Source organism: Nicotiana sylvestris, chromosome 10 (genome assembly GCF_000393655.2).
Source record: "Nicotiana sylvestris chromosome 10, ASM39365v2, whole genome shotgun sequence".
In the NCBI taxonomy this organism is placed as follows: Eukaryota; Viridiplantae; Streptophyta; class Magnoliopsida; order Solanales; family Solanaceae; genus Nicotiana; species Nicotiana sylvestris.
In genome coordinates, this window is record NC_091066.1 from 165,545,729 (window position 1) to 165,569,357 (window position 23,629).

General features: G+C 35.4%; 2 protein-coding genes across 2 annotated transcripts; one reads left to right on the forward strand and one right to left on the reverse strand.

Annotated features, from left to right (window-relative positions):
* The first annotated feature begins 8,636 nt into the window (after positions 1–8,636).
* On the forward strand, positions 8,637–10,613 carry LOC104246489 (protein ASPARTIC PROTEASE IN GUARD CELL 1). The gene has a single exon (XM_009802301.2). The coding sequence runs from the start codon at positions 8,757–8,759 to the stop codon at positions 10,221–10,223; it is 1,467 nt and encodes a 488-aa protein (XP_009800603.1). The 5' UTR covers positions 8,637–8,756; the 3' UTR covers positions 10,224–10,613.
* Positions 10,614–12,908: 2,295 nt separating this feature from the next.
* Positions 12,909–13,997, reverse strand: LOC104246490 (kinesin-like protein KIN-5B; the record flags this gene model as incomplete). The annotated part of the gene is made up of 4 exons (XM_070159898.1): positions 12,909–13,004; positions 13,276–13,414; positions 13,489–13,826; positions 13,914–13,997. Coding segments are annotated over 4 exons (657 nt in total), but the record flags the coding sequence as incomplete, so codon positions are not given.
* Positions 13,998–23,629: the final 9,632 nt, after the last annotated feature.

Genomic DNA, 23,629 nt, shown 5'->3' on the forward strand with positions numbered 1-23,629 from the left:
ATTCGTAAGTTCAACAAAGTATCGAGCAAAGAACTTCAAGTATACCTATAGATGCCCAGAGGGACATCTTGTCAAGCTCTGTATATATTTACAAAGTGAGGCCTAGAGGTTGGCTAAAAGCTGGAGGAAAAAGGAAAGAAGAATAGAATAAGGCACACTTACAAAGTCAGAGTCATACAAACTGTATGACAGGAGGTAGCAATAGTTGCGAGATTAGAAGGATTCCGGCTACAAGTCGTGGTGTGAAAAAGAAGCTTAAAAGGGTAATGCCCTAGCCCGTAGGATTATTCACAAAATAGTTGCCTAGATGGCAAGGAAAGTACTAAAGTATTTGCAAGAGCTCTATGAGAATGATAAGTACATCAGTCAACATTCGAGAACGAATGTTCCAAAGGGGGAAATGATGTTACACTCCACATTTTTGTACGTGAAATTATGCCATAGGTAAATTTATAGTAATTCGGTAATGAGATTATTGTGAGATTATAAGTATTATAGTATTTAAAACAAGTGATAAGTAAATTCATGGAGGTGAGAGGGTGAGCGAATCAAAGAAAATGAATTTCGTCGAAATTTGACATTTTGGGATAAAATACGGTCTAAGCTATAATACCCCGATATTTATGGACTAGTACCATACAAGGTACCACATGACCATGATAGTAAGGTGTATAAAGTGTATTAAACGTGAGTAGTATTTTAAGTAAATTGAGATAATTCTTAATTATGCGGATAATTTGTTAGTTATTGGTTATTGGGGGATTAGCAAATAAATTAAGGAATTAATTAACAAATTCTTGGATAAGATTGCTATCCCAAAACGTGGCAGCAACATAAGAGCCTTTAAGTGACTATTAGATCACCTTTCTAGGTGTCACTTTGAAAGGAGTTCTTGGCTAAAGCCATAAAATGCTCTAAATTCACAAAGTATAGGAGGAGGGGTAATGTTCTTTAGCCAAAAGCTTAGAGGATTTCTCCAATTCAATAAAGTCAAAATCCTTTTATGTGTGCATTCAAAAAACGAGAATGTTTATATGTTACAAACATTTATCTCAAACGTAAGTCATATGCAAGATAGGATCTTCAACAATTCAAAGCAACGTGAGATCTTGCAATTCTAAAGGAATACGATGTAAACCTTCTCAAAAATATCACACGGATTTTTTCCTACTCCAGGTACGTTAAGGCTATCTTTTCTTCCTTTTGCCATGATCCCTATGATGCAAATGAAACGAGCAAAATATGCAACTTTCATAAATGACTCTATTCATAGAAATACTACGGGTGTCTATATTCTTGATTTCCCATGTGAATTATTATTATATCTTCTGCTCACGAGTCTCAGAAAAATACGTATTTGATAAAGTTTATCCGAAAGGCATATAGAGTTTTATGACATTCAGAGAAAATCTTATTAACGTATTTCTTAAGCATTTCATGCATTTATACATTGACCCATAACTCAGACGGCGTTATATACGCGTATATATGTATATATTTGGGATATGGGAAAAGGTTATGGCGTTATATATGCACCACTACCTGATCAGCTGGTATATGTTGATGATTTGCCACAGTGGCCGAGATGATATAATGGGATGCCCTCAAAGGCTTGATGATGTTATGAACATATGTACCTATACACGACATGACATTCATACGCATATGCATGACACTATAAGTATTTCATGATTTACAAAGTTATCCAGACTTATAGCTTGAGTCATTTACTCTATATTTCTTCCATGTCTGTTATATACTTATTTATATGCCTTACATACTCGGTATTATTCGTACTGACGTCCCTTTTTGCCTGGGGACGCTATGTTTCATGCCCGCAGGTCCCGATAGACAGGTCGAGAGTCCTCCAAGTAGGCTATCAACTCAACGGAAGAGGTTGGTGCACTTCATATGCTCCGGAGTTGCTTGTTTGGTCAGTATGATTTAGTTGAGTATTGTTGGAATAGTGGGCCATGTCCCGACCTTTATGTTAAGTATGTACTTTTAAAGGCTTGTAAACAGATGTCATGTATACGAATGCTTGTATGGCCTTGCCGGCCTATGTTTTGAGTTTATAAATGATCACGTTGGCCTTATAGGCCCGTATATTACATGTATACGTTTTTATATCAGGTCTGGTCGTTCCACATTGAGTACTCCCCTATGTTTATTCTAGTTAGCCCATGACGACCCGTTTGACCCTTTTGCCAATAAAAGTACAATAAGAAAGATACGTTATACTGGTACTCGGTTAAGTAAGGTACCGAGTACTCGTTGTGACCCATAGGTTTGGGTCGTGACAGATTGCCTTTTTGTCCTTGGTAGTGGGTGACTTACAATCAGTATTGTATATGTTCCGGGATGGATTTCCATGGGTCGGATGGCCATATACAGTACCGAGTGGTTGAGCACTTGAGAGTGGGAGTACATGGTGCATATATACAGTCTGTGCATTGGCATGTAGAGATAGCAGAGTTGTATACTTTACACTGTTCGGATCTATTATCTGTATTTACCTTATTGCTTTGAGTTGTCTATTTTACTTGAAAGCATGCCTATGTTTCTGCACATTAATCTGTTATATCTGGTGAGGTTGAGTTCGTCACTATCTTTCAGTCCACAGTTTGGACTTATTACTTACTGAGTTGGTGTACTCACGTTACTCCCTACACCTTGTGTGCAGATTCAGGCGACTCTGTTCACGGCAACGGTTGTTGATCGAGCATTTCCAGAGTTTGGAGACTTTCGAGGTAGCTGCGCTGTGTTCACGGGCCTTGACTCTCCTCTTTTATCATTTGATGTACTTTGAGTTATTTTCCTTTAGACCTTGTAGTGGGTTGCATTTCGAGTAGACGCTCGTGTACTCAGTAACACCTTGGTTTTGGGCTGGATTGTATCACTTTGGGATTTTTCTTATGTTTCAAACAATTTTCTTTATGTTAAATGCTTCCGTTGCTGTTTTCAAACTTATTGATGTTATATTGAATTTTGTTAAGTGAGGCTGACCTAGTTCCACGATAGGCACCATCATGACGGTTGAGTTTGGATCGTGACAGTAGCAAAAGAATTGAAGCAAGCAGAGTATTATGTGATTTCTGATATCTCCTCATCCCCTGTCTGATTCTATTCTTCTCATCTCCCGTTCTTTTACTGTTTCATTGAGTTCTTATTTCCTTGTAATTCAGTTGAGCTAGTGAAATCCAATCTATCAGTTTCCCTTCCTCTATTTATGTCTGGTGTAGTTGATGCTATTACATCGTGTCTCTTTTTTCTTTTCTTTTTTTCTTTCCTGAGATGGTCAATCATAGTTAATAATAGTACTACTTAATTAATGAAGTAACTGGTTCACTTTTTCAAGTGCAAGAGTTCATCCCCGCGGACTAACTTTTTACAATATTGTATCGTAAAGAAAAGAATAGAGGGACCAAAGTGTTTTTTTGTTTTTTGCTGGGTGTTCGATGCTCATTTTGAAGTCCTGATTAGTCTGAATTTTCACCGCTTATGTCCATTAAAGCGGCTGGAGAAGCACCCCAAAAGAGTTTAGTATTTTTGTGGTTCGAACTAGAGATCTCTAACGAAGGTATTATATCCCTTTCATCACAAATGTTAGTAGCAAGGGACCAAAGTGTTACTTAAAAACAGAACCCCAAAGATTCTTGGGAACATTGACAGAAGGGATTGCTTTTACTTTTCAAAGTTTATTCAGATATACTTTAGTACGTTGAATGAGGAATTTTGGTAATATCTTTATCTTTTCTTTTCTTCTTTGGATTTTTAAAAAGAAAAAGAAAGAAATAAAGGAAAACATGAAAAAAGAGGGAGAACATCCAGTTTCATTGATCAACTTCAAGAGACTAAGAGATAGTTTATTTCACAAGAATAATAAGATATTGTAAGAAAGTAAGGGGACTAATTACTTAACATTTCTTAATGAAAAAATAAAATGAAATGCAAATACTTATTCAAGTGCACCATTTAAATTATGGGGACCGTGGATAAAGGTTTGCCACAAAAAAGGTACAAATGACTTTGTGAGTTAAGTATAGAGAAAAAAAGCAATAAAATAGATAATCCTAGAGTTTAAGTTGCAATAAAAAAAATTAACTATTGTTATTATTGTAAGTTTAGTATGAAATTAGTGAAATAGATTGTTTAAAAAAAAAATCGAAATTTGTGCACCTTACCACCAAGTTTGTTTAAGTTGTTACTTTTGTTACAGAATATTTATACAACATTTATAATTCCTGATAGGCAAGGCAGGGGCGGAGGGAGAGTGTTACCTACGGGTTTGGACGAACCCATTAATTTTTTGCTTAGATTCTGTATTTATATTAAAAAATTCATTAAACATATATAAATATTTAATTGTCAACCCAATAACTAATGAGTTATGAATACGATTGCAAATTCAGAAAACATAAACTTTAAATCTTGGTTCCGCCTCATAGGTACATATAAAAAAAGTTAAGATGTGCTTTAAGTTAGAGTCAGATTTCCAATATATACTAATATTAGTTTCTTATATTTACACATAAATAAAATCACCGTTCAATGGTTGAACTATAAATTGATAGGAGAAGAATGTCAAAGTTTAAAGGTAGACTAAAATGTTGATTTTTCACATGAAATTTGGTAAGATTATGACTTCACCTTTTCTTCACGTAGCGCCTTCTTTTAATGTCAAAGTTGGTATTATAGTAAAATTTTCTCCTCCAATCACGTTTATTTTTCTATAATTTCTACTATAATGACAAGGGGAGACCAATTAAGATAGTTTAATGTGTCCTATCAGTCATCATTTGTAATAAGTTTTTAGATTATAATATATCATTGTGTATGTAAATGCAAATACAATCTTATGGAGGAAGATATGAGAAACCTCACGTCAAAAAAGTTGATCACTTAAACTCTTTGACTAATCATCACATCACACAACATAAAATTGGTTAGCCGATCAAAAGCATTATTCACATTGAAAAAATAATCACCGCAGAAGTCTTAAAAAGCTAAATCACATCATTTTTATTCTTTTTTCTTTTTTAACCGTATGATATTCGGGGCTTACTAATCTAATTAAATTCAAATTCATGCTAAATAGGTTTACTAAGAGTAAAAACGCTTCTTTATTAATATTTTTTTATATATTTAAAACTCGAACTCAAAATCTTAAAATATTAAATATTCACTACACACTTTGATGATATCTTGGTGCAATGGTAAAATTATCTTCGTAAGATTTATAAGTTACGGATTCGAGCCGTAAAAGTAGCCATAAATGCTTGCATTAGGATCCTATCTACATTATACCCCTTAAAATGTGGTCCTTCCCGAACCCTGCGTGAATGCAGAATATTTAGTGCATTAGACTGCTCTTCGTTTTTTGGTTTTCCACCCAATATCCGGTACTCGCATTGAGGCCCGACTATATTCAGATTCATGCCGGGTAGGACCCCATTCGGAGGGGGGTGGGGGGAGGAAGCGCTCTCTACCAAGAATTTTTCCATACCCAAGGCTCAAATTCGAAACCTTTGGTTAAGGGAGGAGCAGCCTCATCCACTATACCACATCCTTTGGTGGTATCAGACTGCTTTTCATCCTTTGATGGTATTATTTCTACTCTGTAGGTCTACAAAAATTATGCTTAGGTTACCAACAAAAGACCATGACCTTTGCTTCAGCTTCACCACTTTGATAATTTCCATCATTCCAATGCGCTATCTTTTGATCTCCAGGATCTCCTACATTTTGGCCCCTTTTCATTCATCAATCCGCCTTAATATGCTCAACTAAATCAAACCAACCCCACTTGCCCAAAATCCTCTTAATAAAGAAATATACTTGAAATTCCATCCTTTTGTGGTGGAGTAAAAGGTGACTAAATTGTTTTACCTTAGTCCAATAACACTATTCCCTAATCAACTTTTTTACATACTTAACTAGAAGAATTGTTACATTTTGATTACTAAACTGAGGACATGGCTGGCGAAATCACATTGTTATCGAAATAGTAAGACATGATTAATGAGTTGTTAAACGACAATCCAATTAATGGTCAATAAAGATTCATAAGCTATAACAACTACCAAAGTACAACGCATTAATTTCTTTGATTAAACCCCTTTACCTTCCTCTTTAATGCAAGACACGATAAAACATGGAATGAAAAGCTTAATCTGTTCATTATGCTTAAGAACAGCATTAAAATAATACTGAATTATTTGGTTCAAAATCAGGATATCCCAATAGGGGTGGGCATATATCGGGTAAAACCGATAACCCGAGCCGTTAATTATTTATTGGGTTATCGGTATTGGGTTATTAGGTTAAGGGTTCGATAACGGGTAAAAAAAATAAATATTGGGTTATCGGTTCGGGCTCAATTTGACAATTCTGTTATTGGGTAAACCGATAACCCAATAAGGATTAACTAATTTACTAGTTTATCCTTAAGTATATACATACTAAGGTTTCATATACATAATTCTCACTTCTCAATTTCTCCGCCTCACACCCTGTCGCCCTCACCAGTTCTCCGCCAGATGGATTGCCTTTGCTTGCAAATTCAACCACTGATTTTTAGATCAAAGTTTTTCTTGGAAGACTCAAGTCAAGTTCCACTAAGATGGAACTTTAACTGGTTGTCCTGTTACTCAATCAGATAATGTGAGTGCTTTTGGCAGCAAAAAAATCTTACAATTAGAAGAAACATTTTCTATTAAAAGAATATTGATCAATTGAAAAGGAGAACGAATGCCAATATATCTAAGCAACATAAAACAGAACTGTTCTCATTTGCAGAATATGTTTTAGTTTTATTTTATTGGGTAAACCGATAACCGAACCGATAATGATCAATAACCGATTACCGATAACCAATATCTTATCGGTTTGTTATCGGTTTCTCATATTTATAAACCGATAACCGATAATATTCATAACTGAACCGAACCGACCGATGCCCACCCCTATATCCCAATTATAACTTGATAATCAATCTCACCTTTTATATGGAATGAGTTATATAAAAGATTTGGTATAAAAATAATCCTGAATTTAGTTAATACTCCAATCAAATACAAGATACGTTTAATCTCAAAATTTATATCGGGATACCAAACTAACCCCTTGAACCAAACAGACCCTAAAGTTTTGGGATATCTCATGAGAATATAATTTTAGAATATACCATGAATTATCTATCTCACCTCTTACATGGGATAGTTAATACAATCATTTAGTAAAATTAATATTAGTATTAGTTAATACCCACAACCAAAGATGGGATAACTATAATTTCAAATTTTGTATCAGGATTAATATTCTTATCCCAGTAATCAAATGACTCCTAAGGGATTTAAGTTATTTCATAAACAGTATATCGATACTACAATTGTTTTTACATTATCTATAATGGTTAGGCCGGCCATGTTGTATGGTGCAGAGTGTTAGCCAGTCAAAAATTCTCATACTCAGAAGATGAAAATTGCAGAGATAATGATGCTGAGATGGATGTGCAAGCACACTAGGCTGGATAAGATTAGGAATAAAAATATTCGGGTGAAGGTGAGCGTGGCTCCCATGAAAAACAAGTTGCGGGAAGCTAGGCTTAGATGGTTGGGCACGTGAGGAGGAGAAACCTGGATGTACCGGTAAGGAGGTGTGAACGGCTGGCCTTGACGGGTATGAGAAGAGGTAGAAGGCGATATAAAAAATATTGAGGAGAGGTGATTGGGCAGGACACGATGCCGATGCAGATTTCCGAGAACATGACCCTTGATAGGAAGTTGTGGAGGTCGAGCATTAGGGTTGTAGGTTAGGAGATATGAGACTAGTATGATAGTGTTTTGTTTTAGGCTGTTGGTGGCTCCAGTTGTGTTCTTAATACTTCATTAGGGTCGTAGGTTAGGCAGTAGTATGTTTAGTGTCCATTTGTGTACATCTTATTCCCTTGCGTCTGTAGTATTGTGCCTTTGTTACTGCTTAGTATTATTATTACTTTGCTCTCTATTTTCTGGTTATTGTATTGCTAGTGTTATCTTTCTGGATTCCTTTCTTGTTACTGATACACTGTCTCTTTCCTTTTTGTGTCGAGGGTCTACCGAAAACAGCCTCTCTAATCCTTCGGAGTAGGGGTAAGGTCTGCGTACACACTACCCTTCCGGCCACACCTGTGGGATCTCACTGGGCTATTGTTGTTGTTAATATGTTACTCCCTCCGTTCACTTTTATTTGTCCACTATTCACTTTGCACAACCCTTAATAAATGTAGTGTATAATTTACAATGATACTCATATTAATTAATGTATAGTCTTAATGTATTTAGAAAATGATTTGGAATGAGTAATTAATGCTAAGGGCAAAATAGAAAAAATAAATTATTTTTCTCTTGATATGCGAAAGTGAAAGTGGACAAGTAAAAATAAAAATTTATTTTAGAATAGTGGACAAGTAAAATGAATAGAGAGAGTAATTACTATAATTTTTATAAATTGTCAATTAAAGTTTATTAGGAAATTTATTTATAATCACCTGATAAACTCCTTCAAAGCTAACCTCATTCAAAGCTTGTTTCTCCATATTGCCCTTCTTTGTCTCCTCTAACAAGTCCAACGCGACTTTCTTTCAAGTTTATAGCATTATAATTTCAAATTATCTACTCTCAACTTTCTCTTTCCTCGTAATATATAAATCCAAGCTCAGTCCCACAGTCACAGTCACACTCTGTGTTCCACTTTCCTTCTCTCATCCTTCAACAATGGCAGCTTCCAATTCCACTTCCTCCATTTTCTTCCTTGTTCTGTTATTCGTCACAGCTCTTTCACGTACAACTCCAGATGCCTCAAGAACAACATTCCTTAACGTTCCTTCCTCCATTCAAAAAACCCTGAACCCGTTCTCAGTGGATTCGTCTCAGGCTGTAAAATCACTAAAGCAAGATGAAAATGTCATTTCTACGTCATCGTCATCTTCACTGAGTCTTCAACTGCATTCTCGAGTATCAGTACGTGGTACTTCACATAGAGATTACAACTCACTTACACTAGCTAGACTGGAGCGTGACTCAGCCCGAGTCAAATCGCTTCAAACTCGTGTAGATCTGGTTGTACGACGGATTACTAAATCGGATCTTAAACCGGTTGAAGTCGAGTTTCAAGCTGAGGAATTGGAAGGGCCGATTATTTCAGGGACGAGTCAAGGAAGCGGCGAGTATTTCTCACGAATTGGCATCGGTCACCCGCAAAGTCAAGTTTACATGGTGCTCGATACTGGAAGTGACGTGAACTGGATCCAATGTGCGCCTTGCGCCGATTGTTACCAGCAAGCCGATCCGATTTTTGAGCCGGCTTCGTCTTCTACATTCTCGCCGCTCACTTGTGAAACGCAACAGTGTAAATCTCTTGATGTTTCTGAATGTAGGAACGACACGTGCCTTTATGAGGTCTCCTACGGGGATGGCTCGTATACCGTCGGCGATTTTGTGACGGAGAGAGTTACCTTTGGAGGTTCTGCTTCGGTTGAGAATGTAGCTATCGGATGTGGACATAATAACGAAGGTTTATTCGTCGGCGCCGCTGGATTGTTAGGTCTCGGCGGCGGCGCGTTATCATTTCCTTCACAAATTAATGCTTCTTCTTTCTCTTATTGCCTCGTGGACCGTGACTCGGACTCGACGTCGACTCTCGAGTTTGGCGGAGTGATATCGCCTGACGCCATCACTGCTCCGTTAATCCGGAATTCGAAGCTCGATACATTCTATTACCTGGATTTAACGGGACTAAGCGTCGCCGGAAATTTGCTTTCAGTTCCTCCTTCAGCTTTCAAAGTGAGCAATAACGGCGACGGCGGCGTGATTATCGATTCAGGAACGGCAGTGACGAGGCTTCAGACGGACGTGTACAACACGCTCCGTGACGAGTTCGTGAAAGGAACGAGGCACTTGCCGTCAACTAACGGCGTGGCGTTATTCGATACATGCTATGATTTGAAATCGATGAAAAGCGTGGAAGTTCCAACGGTGTCGTTTCATTTCTCTAACGGGAAAGAGTTACCGTTACCGGCTAAAAATTACCTGATACCGGTTGATTCGTCCGGAACTTTCTGTTTCGCTTTTGCTCCAACGTCGTCATCGCTGTCAATTATCGGTAATGTTCAACAGCAAGGGACACGTGTCAGTTTCGACCTGAAAAATTCTCTCATTGGATTCTCATCCAATAAATGCTAGTAATAGGTACTCGTAATTTATTTATTTCCTGTTTTACCCCTTGTTAAAAAGTTATTTTCGATTTTAGACTTGTCGGCCCCACTTGAAAGAAGTGTAACGTGAAGAAGTGGGACCGGTTCAGTAGGAGTGGGGTGTGTGTTATTATTGCAATTTCCGTATTGTGTTTTTTGTATAGTAATTTATTGATAGTGTGAGGGGTATTAATGGCAATCAGCGAAAAAGAAGTGAATTTGATAAGGTGGAGCTGCTGATAATTAGTAGTACGTAATTAGCGTAGATTTGATTTGGTGAAGTAGGGATCATGGTTAAAGTTTATAACCTGGTCGGTGCATGTTGGACACGTGGCTCAATGGTTGAAGTTTAAGCAAATCTTTATTTTATGCCGTGATATATGGAGAATCCATGCTACAATGTTGTGTTTATTTCACTTTCTTTTTTGGGGGACTCTGTGCTTTAGTAGGAGTACCAAAGGTGATTATTTCCTCAAATCAAGGCACAGCTGCTTTTATACTTTTGACAGAACTTAATGCACTTTGTTGCACTTGTCTTCTTCGGTTTGCTTATTTTGATGCTTTTCTTATGGCTGATTTATTACCTTTAACTTTGTTTGACGTCATGACTTTTTCTTTGAAAAAAATCTCTACTAGTAGGGCTGTCAACCCAAATAACGGCCAAGGGTTGGTCATTGACTCGCATATTTATGGGAGAAATTTAAAAATAGCCAGATTTACAATTGGTCGTTCAAAAATAGCCTAATTTTAAAAGTAATCGAAATTTAGTCATTTTTCATGTAAAGATAAATCTGAGCAAAAACACTGTTCAAAACCTGGAAAATACGCCAGTATATTATACTTTGAGTTCCAGCATAAGTATGTTTGAACTCCATCATATTATACTGAAGTTCCAGGATAAGTATGCTGAACTCCATCATAATATGATGGAGTTCCAGCATAAGTACACTAGAACTTCAGCATAATATACTGGAGTTCCAGCAAGTATAATTGTCCAGTATAATATACTGAAGTTTGGAGCACCGGTGCTCCAGTTTCCAGTATATTATACTGGAGTCAGCAAAGTATACCGCTCCAGCATAATATGCTGGAGTTCATACACAAGTGCACCAAACTCCAATATATTATGCTGGACCGGTCTCTGTTGCAGCAAAATAATGACTATTTTTCATTTACTTCATAAACGCTGGCTATTTTTGAATGACTAGTCCGAAAACTGGCTATATCGTGATATTTTTACCATATTTATTGATCTGAGCCCATCTTGACCCAACAACCTCAACTTATTTAAAGTTGGGGTGATTTTTAATCTAAATTATCTATGAGTAACTTTAACAAAATATTTTAGAAATAATTTTTTTTGTTTGATATGTTATATGTGACTATAATAAAAGAAAAAAAAAATCTTATTTAGTAACTATACAATTCATAAGAAAATAACACATATTAAGTAAAGTTTGATAAGAGTTTGGCCGGTTAGGCTATGTCCCAAATTTTAACCCATCTTAACCCGTCCAATTATTGACTCATCCCGTCTTGACCCGCCCAAAATTGACCTAACTCGCCCATTTTACACCCATAACTACTACTATTTACAAGCTTTAGTGTCATTTGGGAAAAGGAAAAAAGAAGGCACAAACTCTCCTTGTATCTATAAACTTTAGTGTGACAATTGACCTCACACCTTGATCTTAATTGGAAATTAGAATAGCGGTCATATAATTCTTTACATTTTCTCGATCCCGAAATGGATGAAAGGTTCGAAGAATGAAGGTCAACACAAATTGTAAGTATTAAAAATCTGTACAATTAACGTAATAAAAATGGAGTAAATTTTATTTGACTCCCTAGAAATAGTTATCGTGCTGCATTTGAAGTAGGGGCGGACGTTCGGTATTTCGGTTCGGTATTTAAGAATTTCGGTTCTGTATTTCGGTATTCGGTTTATCGATTGTGTATACCAAATACCATACCAAATTATTTCGGTACGGTTTGGTATTTCTTATTTTGGTTCGGTACGGTTTCGGTTTAACAATCAATAAACAATCAATGCTAAGTGCTAACAGTGCACATGGACAATTGAAATTTTCACTCTAAAAGAATATGTTTTTCTATATATAACACTATAACATATTAACATTAACAGTGCACAACTGCACAACCACAATGTGCACATGGCGGAAAGCCTAAAACAAGAATAACATCTGTAGTTGCAACTTGCAAAGGCAACCTTGCACGCAAGTATACTGAACTCAATGTCAATATTGTATGTCATACAAACTTGCAAATTTGCAATGAATCTGGCATATACTGTAGTTGGCAAAAGTTGGCCAACTGCACAATGCACATTACTGATTACACAACTATATTAAACAACTTAAAGTCTTAAACACAGTTAAACACTTAACACAGTCCAACAAGTCCAACAACTTAAACACAGTTAAACAAGTTAAACACAGTCCAACAAAAACAGTCTTAACCCTTAAGTATTAACACTTAAACACAGTGCAACACTGCAACTGGCCAACTGCAAGTCTGCACAGTCTTAACACTTAAACAGTTAAACATAGTGCAACAAAAAACAGAGAGGCCATCCCTCAACAAACAGTCTTGAGCAGTAGCACGGCCTCACGAGGCGTTGAGCAGTAACACGGGGGCATGATTGCACTTGAACCTAAGCTATGTGAATAAAGTGTTCAACCAAAGCTGTTATAACACGACCAAGAGTAAGCAAACTCTTATTGATTTCCCCCGCTTCTCTTGCACGAGCCTGAATTCAAACAGATATAGTTGTTGTAAGTTGGATTCGCTTTATCAGGGTTAATCCATACAAGACTTGTTACCACCATTCCAGAAGATGCATATAACCGACCTCAGCTTGTTTGGGATTGAAACATAGTTGTTATCATGTTCTTTTTTGTTTTTTTCCGGTGCTAATTTGTCATTTAGTTAACATTTATTTGAATAACCGAGTATAAGAGAAATGTAAAAGCTTTCCAATTTTGCTTTTAAAGCACAAATTTGTGATGCTAATATCATACCTCTCGTGCACCTGATCGAGAAATATTTTCTGATCGTGCTAAATCAACAAGATTGAGCTTGCCACACTTAATGAGCTCCTCATCTCCAACAGTCATTTCTTTGACATGAATAGTTATGCTAAAAACAGAGTGAGAACGGCTGCAGAAGAAGAGTATCATTAACTTGTCACTTAACATTTACTTTTTAAATCGATTAAAGCTAACAGGTCCTACCTGTTGCGTTTGTTCAATAGAGTGTCTGTTGTGCGCCTCCTGGTTGCTCCTCGCTCCAGGAGGTTATAAATGTCGTTTTTACTGTACACAGCTTCTTCCTCAAGATCCCTCACTACAACACAACCTTTTCCATCCTCCATGAGAGATACAAGCTTCTTTTGTCTCTCTTCTGAAGACTTTGAGGGCTCTTCTGAAGCTAGAAAGTCAGTGATTTCTTCGTTGTATAGTTCCCAAAAAGTCACTTTCATGCTATAATCTGCATTTTGACCTTCAAGCGTATCGAAAATTTGGCGATCTGCCCTTGGAATAATACCTGCTTCAGCTGGTAATTCACCAGCCTATAACATAAGGAAAGAACAAGTCTTATGGACAAGAGTAGATCAATATGAAAGATGATATGGTGTATAGTGTGAACCAGTTAATACCTTATTCCTCATTCCTCCTTCCATTGTGTATGTTTTACCTGTACCAGTTTGCCCATATGCAAATACAGTGCAATTAAATCCATTAAGAACTTCCTTAACAATGGGCGAAATGGCTTGATCATATATCGATCTCTGTTGTGCTTTTGGGCCAAAAACCTGGTAAGTAGCATATCTTTAAGACAACTCCTAATGCTAACATTCTTAACATGCCATCCATCCATTTAATGAACAAAATGCTACTATAAAACAAAGAATTATACCTTGTCAAAAGTGAATACTTTGTCTACTTGCTTGTTAGCTACATTTTGTAAAACAGAAACTTCTCTTTTACTTCATTACATGTTATGGCCTTTGGAACATTTATCCTTTGCTCATCATCATTCAATGGCCTGAAACAACAACAACAACACTAAGATTTGTCAAATGAAATTTGTAGCATTTGTTTTTCTTGAAGCCAATGTGTAAGAACATCAATCAGCAACAATGCATCCAATCCTAAGCCATTGATGTCCATATTGAGGTGTGTTTTTCCACATTCAATTTTATAAGCACATAACGATAATAAAAAAAAAAGGCAGGTTTACAGCATATAAATCATGTCCTGAAATATGATTTCAACCAAAAGAATAGAGTCCAAGTGTCTATTGTTAGGCAAATTTCAACCGGGGCGACTAAAAGAATAGAGTGTTCAACCAAAGAGAGCATTCTGCTATTGTTAGTTGCTCTGCTCATATGGTAAAGATCTAAAAATCAGACATAAACAAAGTAATCATATGGTAAGCCTAACACATAATCGTGTACTCACAACTGTTATTATACAAGCAAATGAATTAAACAGCATGAAGCCATGAACGTGATACAGAATACATATGATATTTTCCTACTAAAGGGAAAAGCTCGGAACAACAGTTCATTCAATCAGCAGTACAACCAAAAGAAAGCGAAACAACAAACCTCTGAAATTGAGGAGTGAGGAATCAAATCGAGCTGGAAATCGCCTCCTATAACCCTAAATTAGTTTGATGCAGAAAATCAGAAATTAAAAAATTTATGCGTTTGAACTCTGAACTCAAAAAGTTCAAAACTTAAAAATGTAAAAACTCAAACAAAACCTCAGAGAGTAGTCGAGTACTGAGATGAGATCATGAGAATGAGATGAGACTTACAAAACTTACAAAAGTAGTGAAGTTAACCGGTGAAGATGAGATGAGACTCGAGCTCGAATGTCGACTGGTCGTAACTTGTAAGTCGTAACTCGTAGAGACGTAGACTGATATCCTAAGCAGTCGATTCTCGTCTAGAATCGCAGACTGATAAGTGATATCCTAGACTCGCAGTCGATTCTCGTCTCCTTCTTCTCGATGAAATGGCTAAGCACTGAAGAGTGAAGACTCTGAAGCAGTAAGCAAGCCCTAATGAAATGCCTAATTTGATTCTCGACTTGGGTCTTGGTTTGGGTACTTGGGTATTGATTGGGATTGGGCTTGGGTTGGGAGTTGGGGGAGCTGGGCCTGGGTGGGAGTGGGACGCTGGGGATGGGGCATGGCCTGGCCGCATGGGCCTATAAAATAGGTAATTGGGCTTAGTCGCTTAGATATTTTCGGTATTTCGGTTTACCAAATTTGTAAAATTATAAAACCAAAAACCGAACCGAAATACCGAAATACCGAAAATTCATTACCGAATTAGACCGAAAAACCGAAAAAACCGAAACCGAAATACCAAATTAATTTGGTTCGGTTCGGAATTCGATTTTTCGAATTTTTTGCCCACCCCTAATTTGAAGTACAAAGAGTAATCTCTTTTCTGTTTTCTTATTCAATAACGGAGACCATATAGGAGAAACTAAGGGTGTGTTTGGTACAAAGGAAAATATTTTCCAATTTTCATGTTTGGTTGGCTTAAAAATTTTGAAAAACATTTTCCTTATGAACTCATTTTCCTCCAATTGGAGGAAAATATTTTCCTTATCAAGAGAAGGAAAAATATTTCCAAAACTCTTTTTCAACCTTTCCCACCCTCACAAATCCACCCCACCCCCTCTCTCCAAAAAGGCTTTTTTTTAAAAAAAAAAAATCAGTTTTCCGTTACCACCCACCCTACTAGCCCTCCACCCCTCACCCCCTCTTCCCTCCCGCAAAAAAAATTATTTTTTTACCTTTTTTTTGGCAATTTTAAATTTCTATTTTTTCTTTTTTCTGCACCCCCCACCTGCCCTCCCCCCCTTCCGATTTTTAGGCACAATTTTTTTTTTTTTTTGTAATTTTAAACTTCTATTTTTTTCGTTTTTCTCTCTCCCCTCCCCCAACCCCCCTCCTCCGAAAAAAATTTAAATATATTTTTCAGTTTTAGTTCTTTTATTTATCAGTTTAAAAGTTCAAAATTTTACAAGTTCCAACGTTATGAGTTCGAAGATTTATGTGTTTGAAAGCTTACGGGCTAAGAAATTATAAAGTTTATTGGTTCAAAATTTCGCGGTTTCATAAGTTTAGCAGTTCGAAGTATATGAAATTTGTGGGTTCGGAAGGTTGTTGGTTTGAAAATTTATGGTTTCATGTTTATTATGTCTAAATTAATTATGAATACTTTTGAGAAGTCATTTTCTTTAATTTGCGTGCCAGACACCGGAAAATGAATAAGATTACTACTTGTTTTCCAAGAAAATATTTTCTTGAAAAATATTTTCCGTGACAAATATTTTTTGTTATACCAAACACACCCTAAAAAGCAAAATTGCAAGTTGTAGGAAAATGACTGAATTGGACTTTTGGGGTCCTCTGAGCATGAATTGGATTTTTGGGCTTAGTGGATCACCTTTGTAGTACTTCCTCTTTGATTTAGGGAGAGAACTCTTGAGTTCTTGTTATTTATAGAAATTTTTACCTGTTATAGTAAAGATTGTTATCTTATATTTTTTTTAAAAATAAATACTCTTTTAAAAAATTATATTCTATAGCTACCTTTTGATTTTTATAGCCAAATATCTATTTATGGTTACCTCCTACTCTTAAGCCATAAAATACGCTTTGTATTATTTTTCTCTCTCATTCTTTCAGATTTTTCTCCAACCTCTCTCTCTCAACGTTAGTGTTTCTCTATGAATACAACCACGATTCTCCACTGATTCATCTCCATTGTCTCGCGAAATTTTCATTGTCAGTGGGTTGGGGCTTTGAATCAATGTCGAAATTAAGCCATAGAGAGAAAGATGGAGGTTCGAAATCTGCTATTGAAAGGTAAATTGAAGGAAATTTGAAAGGAAATCACGAAGATCCACCCCATTCTGATGGTCGTTGCTTTGACCTCGGTCGAGTATAGTTTTCCGCATGATTTTATATCGCAAGTCATCTTTACCAAGCCGCACATCTTCATTAAATCATACGGAATTTCATTCGTTTTTGCGCCAAATTTTGAGAGTTTCGAGTCAGAATCGCGGCTCTCTCGACGAGACGACATTAGGGTTGTTCTTGAACAAAGACAACGAAGTTTGGGGCTGAGCAACTTGAAGAGTTTGCTACCTTTTTTTCGTTGTATTTCAATGTATCTCGTTGTATTCTATGTATTTCATTGTATTCATTGTCTTTTTTTTATTATTGTATTTCAATGTATCTCGTTGTATTCCATATATTTCATTGTATTCACTGTCTCGCTATATTTCATGAATGTATTTATATTTTTTTAATTAATATAATTTATGTATTCAGATGTATATATGTATTCAAATGTATCTGCAGTATGTATTCATATATTTTTGCACTATAGATGACCTGCTATACTTCATGTATTCAACATATTTTTATGTATTTAACTGTATTCAATGTAATTATATAATTTCAATATATAAATCTAATTGTAAAGATACCACTAAAAAATATTTTAGTAAAGATACCACTAAAAAAGAAAGAATGGATTGAATCTCTGGAGATTGCTTTATTTTGGGGGTGTTTTTCGACCGAGAATCTTTTTTATAACTAGATATACAAATTTTGTGTGTTATAATTGAATTTGTTGAGTTATATTAGGAGTCTATTGTGTTAATTGATTTACTTTTCATTTAAAAACAGTCGAATAAACCACGATTTATGCTATTTACGTTACTGTATTCATAAATACATATTGTGAATAGGTGAATACAATAATTGTCTAGTTGTATTCCCCTATTTCACGCCGAGTTTTGCTACTGTATTCATGAATAAAATAGCTTAAATACATCGAATACACTCTAAAAAAGCTGAAAACATAGCTATAAGAAGTAATATAGTAAATGGTAGCTACAACTAGCTAATAACCACTAAACAATAGTGGTTTGTGAAAATTTCTCTTATTTATAGTCTTTTCTGCCAAGCTTTTAAAATCAACTTATTTTGAAAAGTATTTTTCTTTAAAGTACTTTTTAAAAAAATATTTTTGGTGAGAATCAATTTGCGTTCGACTACTTAATTTGTAGGCATTTGGAAATAAGAATTGCAAAATTCCAAAAAAAAAAAAGTAAAAAAAAAAACAAGTGAAAATAGCATTTGAAAATTAGAGTTTTGTTTGGACATAAATATAATTTTAAGTTGTTGTTGAATTTTTGTGAGTAATCTGAGTGAGAATTTTGAAAAATAGTTTTTTGGAGTTTTTCAAATTTTCGAAAAATTTCAAAATTCATCTTCAAGTGAAAATTGAAAATTTTATAGTCAAACATTGATTTCAAAAAAAAGTGAATTTTTTTTGAAAAAATAAATAAAAGAATTCTTATGTCCAAACGGGCTCTTAATTTGAAAAATACTTTCAAAAAGTAATTAGGGTTTGACCAAACTTTTAAAAATGCTTCTAAGTGTAGTTTTTTCAAAAGTATTTTTGGAGAGAAACTACTTTTTTTTTCCTTCACAAAAACTATTCTCCTTTTTACTTCTAAAGATTTGACCAAATACTTCAACTTTCGAGGGAAAAAAAATGCGTTTAGCAACAAAAAAGAAAAGAAAAGAAAAGAAAAGAGAGACAATTTTAATTTTACCCAAAACATGTTTGATGAAACGCTATTACACTTGTTTACAAACCATTGAGATTTTGACTTCTATGGAAATCTATAGCTAGTTTGGCTAAGGTTTTTTCTTGACCAAAAGTGATTTTTTGAACAAAAGTGTTTTTTTATTTAAAAGTGTTTGACGAAGCTTTTTGAAAGAAAAATAGTGCTTTTGAGCAGTATTTTAAAAGGCATTTTCTGGGCGAGGCACACTAAAAATGTCCCGAGGCGATGTTGTGGGGCGAAGGTCTTAAGAGGCGTACGCCCCGGGCTTTTGAGGCGTGTTTTTTTGAGTAAGGCGTAAGTCCCAAAGACTTTTTCAAATTAAAATAAAATTTATTGAATAAGTCCTTCATATAATACCCAAATTCTCAAAAGTCAGCTTGTAATTACTCAAAAGTTTTAAAAATGAACTGAACTGTATTAAACTTAAAACTTAGACATTTTTTATTGATTGAAGTCCTAATTTATGGTCTTTCCCACTTCCTTATCTTGTCCGCGAGTCTGCTAATATCTCCCAAAAGTAACAAATATTCAAAAATAATTACAAATACTAAGAGAACTCCATTCTCCTTCATAGCATCAAGAAAGTTCAAATTGCGGGTCCGTCATCCTTTTTGTTCCTCCATGTAGAAAATTTTAATCTTTTCGACTCAAGTTATGTGTGCCTGTAAATAGCGTATAATATATTATTTTGACTAGTTTTTTTCTAGGATAGAGCGCGCGCGCGCGCGCACACACACACACACACACACACACACACACATATATATATATATATATATATATATATATATATATATATATATATATATGTATATGTATATGTATCACCGGACCTCCGGCGACCACCAGACCAAATTTGTCCCCTTTTATATTCCCTTTTTCTTCTTCTTTCTTTCTCCTATATCTCCCACCTCATGTCCTCCTATTTTTCGGCTCAGTGACCTAGCCTAGCGGCGGCGGCGGCTAAGATGATTTTCCGGCGAGCCTCAGGCGAAACGCGCGGGAACTTCCAAAACATAGTTGTTGTGGACAACACCTTTCTCGGCACCCGTTGTCAATAGTCGGTCGACTGCCTTTTATCCTTGGTTATTATATTTCCTTCGGTTTGCTTGCATTTATCTGCCCCAGGGGCTATTTTTGATTCATGTTGTTGCCCGAGGGGCTGATTACGAATGATTGTAAAGTAGCCCGAGGGGCTGGTTCTGTTAGTATTTTGCCCGGGGGGATATTTACGTTTCTATCATTTTTACTCACTGTTCCATCCCTTGTTTGAAACTATTGAAAGATGTTTTTAAAAAGAAAAGGTTTTACTGAAACTGAATTGTTTTACGAGATAATTGATTTCGGTACTGTTTTAGAAATATATTGTATTTGTTGTGGTGCTATGGCGTGGAATTATCTGTTTTCTTACTGCTCAGCTTTCATTTACTTTTATTACTTACTGAGTTGGCGTACTCACACTACTTGCTGCACCTTGTGTGCAGATACAGGAGTTGCGGGTCTTGATAGCAAGCATTGATCGTTCATTCAGCAAGTCTTGGAGTCGACAAGGTAGCTACATAACGTTCGCAGCCCTGTTCTTCTCCCTTATATCTTCCATAGATTTTATTAGTATTGTCTTCCCGACTTTGTTAGACTTTATTGTACTTAGACAGAGTTGTAGCTGCTAGTGACTTGTGAAACCCCGATGTCGGGCTTGTGTTATTTTCTTTCACACTGGTTATTTAGACTTATGTTATGAGATTCTGTTAATTTAATAGCTTAAAAATGATTTTTTATGAAATACAGGTTGGATTTAGGGTTTGTGTCGGCTGGCCTAGTTTCACGATAGGCGCCATCACGACCGGGTCGGTTTAGGGTCGTGACAAGTTGGTATCAGAGCCTAGGTTACATAGGTCTCCCGAGTCATGAGCATGTTTAGTAGATTCTCGCGGGTCAGTACGGAGACGTCTGTACTTATCTTCGAGAGACTGCAGAACCTTTAGGAAAACTTCATATTCTTGAATTCTTGTCGTGCGAATCTGTTAATCCTGGTACTAAACTTCTGTTATTCTATTCTCTCACATATGGTGAGGACACGTGCTACCGATCAGGACATACGACCACCAGTACCACCAGTTGGGGCCACTAAAGGCCGAGGTCGCGATCGAGGCCGTGGTAGGGGTAGGGGTGTAGCCCGCACAACAGCTAGGGCAGCACTTACAGATCCACCAGCCGCCGCAGTTCATGATCAGGCTCCAGCGGGGGATGCTCCAGCAGGACCAGCTCTAACACCGGTTCAGGGGTGGCCCGTCCATAAAGCAAGTAAAGCAACCGCTTTAGGCCCCGCATTTATGGGGGGCCCATTTTTTGATTATACCTAAGTTCTATATATATATATATATATAATAAAAAAACAAAAAAAAACTATAAAGTGAAACAATACGTAGGAAGTTTATATAAAAAGAGAACACAAATTTGAGATAGTGAATGCCAATGGGAGGGGCCCGCTTCTATTACTCATCGTAATTTATTTTCAAAATAAAATAAAATCTGAAAGTACATGGTAAGAACCAACGCTACTAACCTTTTGGGAATAGAAACAGTCCTTTAGGGAATGGAAAGAGTCCCTCTTTAAGGAGGATATCTTGGAAAATATTCAATTAGGTAGGAATATATTTTTATTGGTTGTAGTACATAAACAAGTACAACTTTTACTTTAAAGTTTTAACTTTTCTATCACAAGTCACAACTTTCTCAAGCAAAGTGAAAACAAAAACGTGTGCACTATTCCATATTATATTTTTATACTTTGTTCTTCAATTCAAGCCTCTATTTTGCAATAGCCAATGATTATTGTGGAGTTTCAGAGTTCAGTGTATTGATTCAAAAAATAGTGGAGTGTTTTTTATTCGTTCTATTATCATAATTCAAGTCTTACGACAAGCATACTCGAGCAGAAATTTAATTTGATATCAAGTTATTCGTTCTTGAACCAGGTTCTATCATTCTATCTTTTTATTATTTTTTCATCTAAAATTTAATATTTGTTATTTATTGCATTTTTAGATTATTTATTAGAAGATAAGTATGTCAAATAGAAAGTATGAATCTGGTTATGAAAAACTCAAGAAAAGAAGAAGAATTCAAAATCTAATACAATCTCAAAAAAGTGCTCTTGATAAATTTTTATTGAATAATAAAGATCTTGAATCAGAAAATTTGGGAGAGCGTTCTCCAGATAAGCAAGTTAGTAATTCGGTTGAGTTAGATAATTCTAAAATTAATAATATTCAAGTAGAAAAAGAACAAGTAAGTGACAAGTCAGAAATAGATCCTCAAAAAAATCAAGAGCTTATAAATGAAATAGATAATTTAACTCTTATAAATATGTATGATCCTAGTCAATGGACTATGTAGATGCAAAGTTGAGAGATCTACTAGTAGAAAAGGGACCGATTAGAATAATTGACACAAATTTTCCGAATGAAAGATATTTTTCTACTACACATTATATTCAAAAATTGGCAAATGGTGAAAGACATGATAGAAGATGGTTAGTTTATTCTAAATACTTAGATAAAGTATTTTGTTTTTGTTGTAAGTTGTTTAGTTCGAGTTCCGGAACTTGTAGTAGTAAACTAGCTAGTGAAGGTAGTAATGATTGGAGAAATATCACTACTAAGCTCAAAACTCATGAAACAACAAATGAACATATTATTAACATGGCTGCATGGATTGATTTATAAATAAGACTGCAAAAAGATAGAACAATCGATAAAGATGTTCAAGAACAAATCAATAGAGATAGAGAGCATGGGAAAAATGTATTATCAAGAATTATTGCCGTGATCAAAACTCTTGGAAAAAATAATTTGGCATTTAGAGGAAAAAATGAAAAGATATATCAAGAGAATAATGGAATTTTTTAAGTTTAATTGAAATGATTGCAGAATATGACCCCGTCATGCAGGAACATATTCGACGAATTAAGCATGATGAAATTCATAGTCATTACCTTGGTCATAGAATACAAAATGAATTGATAAATTTATTGGCAAGTGAAATTAAGAAAAAAATTATAGAAACCAAATATTTCTCGATCATACTTGATTGTACTCCAGATATAAGTCATCAAGAACAAATTTCTTTTATACTGCGGAGTGTGGATATTTCAGCAACTCCAATAAAAATTAATGAATATTTTTTAGAATTTTTAAAAGTAGATGATACAAGTGGAAAAGGTCTTTTTGAAGTTATTATACATGAAATAAAAAATATTGGACTTGATATTGATAACTTAAGAGGGCAAGGATATGATAATGGGTCAAATATGAAGGGAAAACATCAAAGAGTGCAAAAAAGACTTCTTGATGTAAATCCTAGATCATTTTATACACCATGTGGTTGTCATAATCTGAATTTGTTACTTTGTGATATGGCTAATTCTTGTACAAAAGCTATATCATTTTTTGGAGTGGTACAACGTATATATTCACTATTTTCATCTTTTACTAAGCGATGGAAAGTATTAAAGGATAGTGTACTCAGTCTAACTCTTAAATCATTGTCACAAACTCGTTGGGAAAGTCGTATTGAAAGCATTAAAGCAACAAGATTTCAAACTCCACAAATAAGAGATGCTTTATTGAAATTAGTAGAAATTAGTGATGATCCAAAAACTAAAAGTGAAGTTAATTGCTTAGTAACATATGAACTCGAA

Bases quoted from the DNA above. Each gene is read 5' to 3' on its own strand.
- LOC104246489 (XM_009802301.2), top strand. From the start codon at position 8,757: ATGGCAGCTTCCAATTCCACTTCCTCCATTTTCTTCCTTGTTCTGTTA.